Here is an 11,667-nt window from a genome sequence, read left to right as displayed (position 1 = left end):
TATTTATAGTCAACTTTTCAAAAGAGCTCTTATCAAAATCTTCCTTTTACCTTCTCTATCCCTTTATATATATATATATATGAGATATGCTCATAATCAGATCTAAAAGTACAAAGTACGGAGAATATTCAATAGAATATTCTCCCAAATATCTTATTACAAAATTAGTCGTTACTATTGCTTTAAACGTTTGACCTCGGCCATAACCGACGGCCTGGCAGTAAGCTCCGTTAGTCATTATTCGACCTCGGCCTAATCGCTTCTAATAGTGCCTCCTCGTGCCGAATTACCTTAGTGAGATTTTGATCCATACATTGACCGCGCTAGTTCTTTTAAAACAAAGTTTTTAAAAAGGATTTTTTTTTTTTTTTCTTAAAAAAAGAGAGACAATCTCCTCGGTAAATCTGTATTCTATGTACACATGATTTCCATAATTCAGAATTGGATGGATGGGGGAAAATAAACGAGTGGTCTGGTTTCTGTAGTGCCATCTCTGCACGTTCTCCCTCTATATATATATAAACCCGTATTCTCGTTATCATCATTGTCTCTCAACCGTTCAACTCTCTTTCTAATCTCTCCGTTGCCTCACTCTTTTCCTCCTCCTCCCAACTTTTAGAGGTAAAGGGTTGAAAGCTTTCTCCTTTTCCCTTTTTTGTTTGTGCTTTATTTACTGAATCTTGAAAATGTCTTTTGATTTGTCAATTTGGATATTTTTGTGTATCTTGGTTCTGTGTTTCTTGAAAAGTTTCAATCTTTGTGTTTCAATTCATCTGCTTGTGTATCCACCTTTCTACCCCATTGTGAACTATTTATTTGGCCGGGGTGGGGGTGGGGGTGGGAGGTGGGATGGGTTGGGAGGTCCTGCTAGGGGAAGGAGAAGGGAAGGTGCTGGTGAGGAGTGAAATTTCACTGCTTTCTACTAGTATTTAGTTTTTGGATGCTCTGGTTCAGAGAAATTCTTTTTTTTTGTTGCAACTATGAAATGAAAGAAATTAAAAGTAATGTTGATTTAGTTTTAGCTGTTCTATTTCTCTTATGAATATGTGTTTATTGGTGTTTTGGAAACTTAATTTACTAGTTTGCAGAATAAAGGAATCTGCTCAGTTGATTTAATGCTCTCACTTAACCACTTGACTGGATATAGTTTATACAGAAGTGCATTGAAGTTCCCTTGTTATATCTTTTTCCTTTCTAGCTAAAGATCTTATGGTGTGTAATTCTTCTATGTGTCTGTCTATGTCTATCTTAGTTTAGGAAAATTTATAAATTCATAAGGCTCAAAAATAATTTCACAACTTTTTACTCACTGTGGTAATGCCTCATCCTTTGAGTAGAAAACATGGTTGTCAGTTTCAAAATTAGAGTGTTCTCTTTGTGTGAGTTAATTCATTAGTCAATATATATTTTTCTTGAGAAACATCATTTGACTAACGTAAATCCTTTCAGAATGGGAAGCTCAGGTGGCATGGACTATGGTGCTTACACCTATGAGAATCTTGAAAGGGAACCTTACTGGCCAACTGAGAAGCTTCGTATTTCCATTACTGGGGCCGGAGGATTTATTGCTTCCCACATTGCTCGTCGTTTGAAGAGCGAGGGCCACTACATAATTGCCTCTGATTGGAAGAAGAATGAGCACATGACAGAAGATATGTTCTGTCATGAGTTTCATCTTGTGGATCTTAGGGTTATGGATAATTGCTTGAAGGTTACAAAAGATGTTGACCATGTGTTCAACCTTGCTGCTGATATGGGTGGCATGGGCTTCATTCAGTCTAACCATTCTGTTATTTTCTATAACAACACTATGATCAGCTTCAACATGATGGAAGCTGCTCGGATTAATGGTGTCAAAAGGTCTTTATCTTGGTTTGATGTTTTTTTCCGGTTTTCTAATGTCAGCAATTCAAGTTTAAAAGTACCAGGAGTTGATGCATTACCCCATATATATTTATTTGTCAAGTTAGTTCCGATACATTCATTTGTTTTGGATTAGTTTGATGTCTAACCATCGTATTGTTCAGGTGTCAAGTTAGTTCCGATACATTCATTTGTTTTGGATTAGTTTGATGTCTGACCATCGTATTGTTTAGGTTCTTCTATGCATCTAGCGCTTGCATTTACCCTGAGTTCAAACAACTTGAAACAAATGTCAGCCTTAAAGAATCTGATGCATGGCCAGCAGAGGTTTGTTTCCTTAAAGTACTAAGTATCTTTACTTTGCCATATAGTAATTCCAAAATAACGGTTTTTAACTTCTCCTTGGTTTGGAATTTAGCCTCAAGATGCTTACGGCTTGGAGAAGCTTGCAACTGAGGAGTTGTGCAAGCATTACAACAAGGATTTTGGAATTGAATGTCGTATTGGAAGGTTCCATAACATCTATGGTCCATTTGGAACTTGGAAAGGTAATTTATTGAAAGTCGCTGCTAACCAGACAAATTTGTAGTCTGTCTTTATATGGAGTATGGGGAGTTTTTTTCCTTAGCATTTTCTGCATCTCAGGTGGAAGGGAAAAAGCTCCTGCCGCTTTTTGTCGAAAAGCCCAAACTGCAGTAGATAAGTTTGAAATGTGGGGAGATGGACTCCAAACACGTTCATTCACCTTCATTGATGAGTGTGTTGAAGGGGTTCTCAGGTGAATACAACCAGATCTTCATGTCTTAATACAATTAAAACAATCAATCAAGAGTTATACTATAAATAACCACTTATTTTGAATTATTGGTATTGTCATGTTTTGAGGTCCAGATACAATCATGATAAGACAATCTCTTATTATGCTTTGAACATGTTTATTGTCTTTATCGTGCGCTTTTTACTTTTTACTTCGGACTGGAAAAAAATAAATGTAGCTTTAGTGTAGTTTAAATGAATCTATTTAGTTACTATGTATGAAATCTAATAAAGGTCATTGAAGAAGCTCTTGTCTAAATGGCATGTTTCATTTATTTCGTCCATTAAATGTTGTCTTAACATGACATACATGTTTAATTCTTTATATAGATTGACAAAGTCTGACTTCCGGGAGCCAGTGAACATTGGAAGTGATGAGATGGTGAGCATGAATGAGATGGCTGAGATGGTTCTTAGCTTTGAGGACAAGAAGCTTCCCATCCACCACATTCCTGGCCCAGAAGGTGTCCGTGGTCGCAACTCAGACAACACCCTTATAAAAGAGAAGCTTGGTTGGGCTCCGACAATGAGATTGAAGGTACTTTGATCAGTTGATCAAAACTGTGTGTTTCTGCACGCGTATAAACTAAAACTAATGATCATTGTTTGAGTGCAGGATGGTTTGAGAATTACATACTTCTGGATCAAGGAGCAGATCGAGAAAGAGAAATCTCAAGGAGTTAATATTGCAAACTATGGATCGTCTAAGGTGGTGGGCACTCAAGCTCCAGTTGAACTCGGTTCCCTTCGTGCTGCTGATGGAAAGGAATAAGTTCATCCCTTCTATTAATTGGAAGCCAAATCACTGCTATGACATTGCTGCTTTATTAATATGGTTGTCGTAGGTGAATGTGTTAAATTTTCAGTAATTGTTGGCTTTTCTTGGTTTTGAATCTTGTAATTTAAGCCCCTTGGCTTGTGAATGGGATGGTTTAATGCTTCAGCTGTATTTATCAGTTGTTTTAGGATATCTCTATATGATAATCCAATAATTGGCAATAGATCTTTTTCCCAGTTCTAGATCTTGCTGTTCCCTGTTGGTGATCATGTCTATTATGTAATCAGATTGTTGCATGAATAAGCGAGACCTTAATTGCAAAGTTCTTGTTCAAGTAGCAATGAGACTGAAATTTGCTCAACTATATAGAAATTTGGAAGGTGATCATGATCAAATGGCGATAACAAGGTATATCTAAGAAACAATATGAAAGGTCAAGCTGTCTGCGTGTGACCTATAGGTCTCGGGTTTGAGCCGTGGAAGCAGCCACTAATGTTTATATTAGGGTGGGCTGTCTACATCACATCCCTAAGGGTGCAGCCGTGCATCAGGCTAGCTTTAGCCTTTAATATGAACGGTCAACTTCTTTTTTTCTTTTGCTCTAACTATCTGGCATTCTAAATCTACTAGCCGAGTAATTCAGATACATGTTGGATAGTCACACTATGGGGATAAAGGTACTTTCTAGTGAAAAATCAAATTCTCGAGCTTGAAATTGAGACCTCTGATTAAGGCGATAGAAATTCCAACCACCGCACCACATTCCTTGATAGTGTAGGGTATATCCCTACCATCGCACCACACTCCTTAATAGTGTAAGTTTTATCTATGAAACAATGTGAAAAGGGCAAATTTTTGGCCATTTACACAACACGAAAACTCCGCAATGAAAGCATTTTTGTGACTTTCATTATTTTTGGAAAATAAATATACGGGATATCCACTTTTGGGTCTGAGGCTAGTTGCATCGCTACTTTCTAGTTAAAGAAGAAAACATAGCTTCTTGGCCAAATACATAGCCCATTGAACTTGGCTCCATTTCATTGGAATTTTTACCTCCTATAGCAAAGGTTAACACCTTATTTATTTTAAATAAATATCATTTAAAAAAATTATATTCTATAGATACCTTTTAATGTTTATAGCAAAATATCTAATTTTGGTTACCTCCTACCCCTAAGCCACTAAATACGTTATTCAGTTACACTATTTTCTTTCTCTCTCTCTACTTTGATACATGTCATTCTCTTCCCCCATTCCCTGAAAACACGATGCTCAATCTCAAAATTCCTCACCCACATCACCTACCATTAGTCACCCTTCCCAAATTTCAGTTTTTCCAGAACCCACGTTCTCTTCTCTCTACTTCGCTAGGGTTTCAATACACAGTTCCCATTTTTCCGCTCCCTCTGAATCATCTCGATCCAGTAGTATTCCATCTAGGGTTTCGTCAATCTCGATTTGAAAATGGCATCTTTAGTGGCAGTTTCGGCGCCCCGTGTCGTTCCTTCATCTAAAACCGAGACAAATTCCTCTCACCCATCTCAAAATTTCTGTTAATATATTTCAATGTATTTTCAATGTATTACGCTGTATTTTCATGTATTTCATTGTCTTTTTTTTCATTGTAATTCAATGTATCTCGCTGTATTCCATGTATTTCATTGTATTCACTGTATTTTTTTCATTGTATTTCAATGTATCCCGCTGTATTCTATGTATTTCATTGTATTCACTGTCTCGCTATACGCCATGAATGTATTCATATGTTTTTTTTAATTAATATAATTTATGTATTCAGATGTATTATATAATTTCTCTGAAGATTGCTATATTTTGGGGGTATTTTTCGGTTGAGAATCTTTTTTATAACTGGAAATATAAAATTTGTGTGTTATAATTGAGTTATATTAGGAGACTATTATGTTAATTGATTCACTTTCCGTTTAAAAATAGTGTAATCCCCTGTTTCACGCCGTGAATACAATCGAATACAATAATCTGTCCAGCTGTAATCCCATGTTTCACGCCATGAATATAATCGAATACACTCGAATACAACAACTGATTAGCTAGACTTCCCTGATTCACGCCTATTTTTGCTACTGTATTCATGAATACAGTAGCTTAAATACATCTAATACATCTTATAACAAGAGAAAACATATCTACAATCCGTAATATAGCAAATGGTATCTATAGATAGCTAAGTACCAGTAAATGATAGTGCTTTATGAAAATTTCTCTTTTTCATTTTGGCACTCTATCTCAACCTTGTTCCATTTTTGCCCTTCAACTCTATTTCTTATGTTTCATTTTAACACAAAAACTTTTATCCGTCGTAAAAATACAGCGCGTATACATACTTCCTTCTAATGTGTAACAACCATCCAATTAGATTTGGACACCTGTTTTTTTATCCTTGTCAGCTGGGTTTAATCCCTAAACCCCCCCCCCCCCCCCACAAAAAAAAAAGAATTATTTTTTACTTTTTTTTTTGTAATTTCAAATTTTTCTGCACCCCTTCCCGTCCCTGGCCCCTTCCCCCCTCCCCCGGGAAAAAACATATTTTTTTTTATATATTTTCAGTTTTTGTTTTTTCATCTTTCGGTTTACAGGTTCGAAATTTTACAAGTTCCAAGGTTATGAGTTCAGAGCTTTATGTGTTTGGAAGTTTACGGGTTCGAAAGTTCGCGGTTTCGAAAGTCTAGCGGTTCGAAAATTTATAAATTTTGTGGGTATTTCAGGATATGCATGCACACACGTTTCACAAAATATAAAATTATTTCAAAATATTTTATTTTTTAATTTTTTTTACGAAACCGACCAACTTCGGTCGATTTTTTTGGCGCAAAAATACAGGAAACTTTTATAGCGTCCCACAAAATTTATTTTTTAAGAAACTGACCGAAATCAGTCGGTTTTCATATAAACAGTGAATGGGGAAGGAAATAATGAAGATGAACTATGGGGGAAGGAAGTTGGGGGATTAAAAATGGGGCCAACAGTTATTTTATTACTGTTGGAGAAGGAATTTTGCCAAAAATAATTTGCCTCACGCGCCTACCATGTGAGCCAATTCACACTTTCGTGTTAAAATGAAACATAAAAAATAGAGTTGAGGGCCAAAATGGAACAAGGTTGAGATAGAGTGTCAAACTTGTCTTTTTTCCACATGTCACAATTCATTTACTTTTTAAACTTGTCTTTTTTTCTAATAGCCAAAGATTCAAACAAACAATCCAAAAGTTGATAAGGAAATAGGACTAGTTTGAAAAGTGGCTTCTAGCGATCCTTATAATTTGGGGCGATTAATTTCTTACGTGGAGAAAGACTGTCTCAACCAATTCCAAAAGCTCATACAACAAAATGCAAAGGACTTAAAGCAATACCCTAAAAAACAAACCAACAAACACAAATTACATATGGCAAATTGGGTCTCTCCCTAATTATTGAGATTCAAAAACATGTGATTCCTGCCCTAAGACAGGAGATATGACTATAATATATTATCCACAGTACGATATAGTGTCTTTTATGTCATGTGTGGGTCATATTTTTGCAGATTTGCTTATCAACTTTTTCTTAAAATAAGAGGAGGAAATTATCATAAGAAAAAGTGCCCAAAAGTGATAGGAGGGTCGAAATTATTTTATTTGGGGAGTGTCGGTAGGGGTAGGTGAAAATACAAGGCCCTAGGGATATTCTCGGTTTGAAGCGGTATTATCACTTTTTGCATGCATCAGAATCTATTTATTTGTGGTAGTCAAAAAAGTATATAATATTTGTATATAACATATAATATATATATATATATATATATATATATAAAATATATATATATAAAAGAATATATTTTTTCTGCTATTATTTTGAAAACAGCCGTACGGTGTCATTTTCCTATCATCCTGCAGGTGCTACAACAGAGCATTGTAATCGTGCATTTATCTTGAGAATACAAGCAGATATATTACACGTGCAGAAGAATAAATTGACAACCATTTTAGGAACATCTAACAGAAAATATGGAGGTCGAAGTAACATGGCTGAGCTAATTAAATATAGATAATTTTTTGAATTGAAAACGTGATGTATTTAGATTTTAAATAGATGGCAGTATGGCACTGGCACATAGTGTTAATTGAATTTCGTCATTGGGATCTTGAATTAATTAGGATCGGCGGGCGTGTTGGATCCAGATCCATTATTGTTTGCACTTGGCCTAAACCTCCAATCGAATATAACGGAGCGGTTCGAACCCGAACCCTGGTCCGAGCCCGAACTAATCCTATCACCACTATCATAAGTCCATAATACTCGGAGCTCCTGCCATCCCTTGATGAAGATCCAACCCACCCAAACTCAAACCTAAACCAAAAACCACCACTTAGATCATCATTGTTTGAATTTGGGCCGAATCCATAAATGGAGCAACTGGGACCAAAGCCCGTGACCCAAGGATAAGTCCAACTTCCGCTCGGGTCCAACCCGCATCCATATTTAAGGCTCCAAACTGCATTTGGACTTGAACTATCTCCTAAATTACTTGATATTTCTCTTCTAGGAATAGTCTCAAAACAATGAATGAGAGATATGAGAAGAAAGAGTTCACTAAGAGTTAACAAGCCAACTACATTAATTTTTTGCCATTTTCTCTTTTGTCCTTAGGCCAGTGAGATGGTAATCACTTATTAGTTGTGAGAATAAAAGTGTGGAAAGTACTCTTAAATCACCTCAAAACCAGGGGCGAATCCAGAATTTAAACTTTATGAGTTCAACTTTTAAAATTTTTAACATTGAATCCATTATATTCTTAAAATTATGGGTTCAAATCTATTATTTTTGCAATTTTAATGAATTTTTACACATAAATTTCTACTCCGTGTCGAAAGTTATGGGTTCAATTGAACCCGTAGCTACCACATTGTATCCTCCTCTGCTCAAAACATTATTCATTTCCTTGGTATGGCCTACATATTTGAATCATGAAAAACTTATTGAGCATTCTCTAGCAAAAAGGTAGCTTTGATTATTATACTGACAACTAGTTAATTAGTATAATATGGAGTCGAGAAACTTTCTCCATCCGTGAAATAAGGCAGAAATTTCAAGTAGAAGAAATTTAATAGTACTAATAAGTTCCACGTGTAAAAGTTTAAGATAAACTGCGAGTTTCTTTGTTTACGTACAATATATATTTTCTTAACAGAAGTAAATCCAGGTGTAACCAACCAAGAGAAGCAAGATATTTTCGTTATTCTTAAATCTTTTGAGACATGCACATAAATTTTACCTGGTTTTTTATTAGGTTTGGGTTAATTTATCTTAATTGTAGATCCACATCTCATTTAAAGCCTCTGAACGGTATCCTAAATTTGGTTTATTTATTGTTTGTCCTCTTACTATTAACTACGCATTTTCAGTCTCGTGTTTCGAAAATTTGCACGTCTAGAGCATATGTTAGACGTATTTTCTGACAAATGTTAAGTATGCTAACAACTCTCTTGTCAATTTATATGATCAGTCCCTCCTCGAATTGTAATTTATTTTTATTCAAACTTGGATGTAAGAAGTATTAAACTAATTTCTACCTATAGAAAAGGTATCTAACTAAAAAGTCATTCCTGCTTTCGCATCATTTTCAATTTTTCGTGGGGTCAGAAAATATTTGAGACAATAATTTAGCCTCCTTCACCTGCTAATGGACCTTGTAATTTCTGTCACCCGGTGGTTGACAAGGAGTTAGAGGAAAATTTCTTGTAGTGGTTCATGGGATGAGCTTGTGAACTTTGAGATGGGGTAGCTGAAAGAGTAGTTGATGTAGATGGCAGTAGTAACCTACATCTACTACTGTTAGTAGATGTAGATGACTACCAAGTTAACAACAACAACAACGACGCAATAAAATTTTACTAGTGGGGTCTGAGGAAGGTAGTGTGTATGCAGACCTTACCCCTACCCCCGAGGGAGTAGAGAGGCTGTTTCCGAAAGACCCTCGGCTCAAGAAGACGAAAAGAAATAACATCAGTACCATACCATATGAATGATAACAACATCATAAAGACCAGAAAATAGAAGAAACACAAAAGCGATAGCCAGTAAAAAGACCCGGCACTATGAAAACGAAAGAGTAGTGAGCTTAACATTAACCACTAGCAGTCTAAGACAAAAATCCTATCAGACTAGCTTCACTAGGCACGAAGTAGAAATAGACTCAACTACCTCCTAACCTATAACCCTAATACTCGGCCTCCACAGCTTCCTATCAAGGGCCACGTCCTCGGAAATCTGAATTCTCTCCATGTCCTGCTTGATCACCTCTCCCCAATACTTCTTAGGTCGCCTCTACCTCTTCTTGTGCCTTCCAAAGCTAGCCGCTCACACCTCCTTACAGGAGCATCTGGGCTTCTCTTTTGTACGTGCTCGAACCATCTGAGCCTCGTTTCACCAATGGGAGTCATGACCACCTTCTCCCGATATCATCATTCCTAATCTTATCCATCCTAGTGTGCCCCCACATCCACCTCAACATCCTCATTTCTGCTACTTTCATCTTCTAAATATGTGAGTTCTTAACCAGCCAACACTCAGCCCCATACATCATTGCCGGTCTAACCACCGCTCTATAAAACTTACCTTTGAGTATTAGTGGTACTCTCTTGTCACACACGATTCCAGATGTTAACCTCCACTTCATCCACCCCACCCAATACGGTGTGTGACATCCTCGTCGATCTCCCCACCCCACTGGATAACCGACCCAAGGTATTTGAAACTGCCATTACTTGGGATGACCTGTGATTCAAGCCTCACATCCACGCCCGCTTCCCTCAGCTCAGCGCTGAACTTGCACTCCAGGTGTTCCGTCTTAGTCCTGCTGAGCATGAAACCCTTAGACTCAAGGGCCCGTCTCTAAACCTCCAGCCTCTCGTTAACACCTTGCGTATCATTAATCAGAACAATATAGTCAGCGAATAACATACACCATGTCACCTCCCCTTGAATTTTGTGTGTTAGTACATCTATCCCAAGGTAAATAAAAACGGGCTGAGTGCAGAACCTTGGTGTAACCCCATAACAACCAAAAAATGCTTTGAGTCGCCTCCTACTGTCCTAACCCGAGTCTTATCTCCATCATACATGTCCTTAATCGCCCTAATGTAGGCAACCGGCACACCTTTTGCCTCTAAGCATCTCTTGAGAATCTCTCTAAGAGCCTTGTCATACGCTTTCTCCGGATCAATAAACACCATGTGCAGATCATTCTTCCTTTCCCTGTACTATTTCACCAACCTCCTAATAAGGCGGATAGCTTCTGTAGGGAAACGACCCGGCATGAATCCGAACTGATTGTCGGATATAGACACCATCCTCCTCACTCTCAAATCAACCACCATCTCCCAAACTTTTATGGTATGACTTAGTAATTTGATACCCCTGTAGTTGTTACAACTCTGGATATCACGTTTGTTCTTATACAACGGGACCACCGTACTCCACCTCCACTCATCCGACATCCTCTTCATCCTAAAAATAACATTAAACAGTCTAGTCAGTCACTCCAAGCATGCTCTTCCCACACACCTCAAAAATTCTACCGGAATCTCGTTTGGCCTGGTCGGTCTGTCCCTACTCATCATACGCACAGCTTCCACGACCTCCTCAACCTTGATGCGCCTACAGTACCCAAAGTCCCGGTGACTCTCGGAATGATCCAATTCACCTAGCACAATATCCCGATCCCCTTCTTCATTCAGAAGATTATAAAAGTAAGTCTGCTATCTCCTCTTAATCTGAGCTTCTCCCATCAATACTCTACCGTCCTCGTCTTTGATGCACCTCACTTGGTCCAAATCCCGAGCCTTCCTCTCTCTCGCCTTGGTCAACAGAAATAACTTCTTCTCCCTGCCCTTGTCCCCCAGTTCCTCGTACATACGATCGAAAGCCGCAGTCTTAGCCTCCGTGACCGCCGGCTTAGCCTCCTTCCTAGCTACCTTATACCTCTCAATGCACGCTCTCCTCTCCTCCTTACCTGTGCTTCCTACTAACTCCAGGTACACCGTCTTCTTCACTTCCTCTTTACCTTGGACTACCTCATTCCACCATCAATCTCCTTTGTGGCCGCTAGAGTAGCCCGTCGAGACCCCTAACACCTCTCTCGCAGCCTCCCTTATACAGTCTGTCGTCGTCGACCATATAATGCTCGCGTC

The 11,667-nt window shown here is 37.9% G+C and overlaps 1 protein-coding gene across 1 annotated transcript; it reads left to right on the top strand.

Moving 5' to 3' along the window:
• The first annotated feature begins 469 nt into the window (after positions 1-469).
• On the top strand, positions 470-3,701 carry LOC109210224 (GDP-mannose 3,5-epimerase 1-like). Its single transcript, XM_019373606.1, has 7 exons — positions 470-621; positions 1,450-1,860; positions 2,097-2,190; positions 2,282-2,411; positions 2,509-2,641; positions 3,010-3,217; positions 3,296-3,701. The coding sequence occupies exons 2-7, from the start codon at positions 1,451-1,453 to the stop codon at positions 3,449-3,451; spliced, it is 1,131 nt and encodes a 376-aa protein (XP_019229151.1). The 5' UTR covers positions 470-621; position 1,450; the 3' UTR covers positions 3,452-3,701.
• The last annotated feature ends 7,966 nt before the right edge of the window (positions 3,702-11,667 follow it).

Source organism: Nicotiana attenuata, unplaced genomic scaffold (assembly GCF_001879085.1).
Source record: "Nicotiana attenuata strain UT unplaced genomic scaffold, NIATTr2, whole genome shotgun sequence".
NCBI classification, from domain to species: domain Eukaryota; kingdom Viridiplantae; phylum Streptophyta; class Magnoliopsida; order Solanales; family Solanaceae; genus Nicotiana; species Nicotiana attenuata.
The sequence above is the reverse complement of the archived record's forward strand: the minus strand, read 5'-3'. Positions and strand labels throughout refer to the sequence as shown.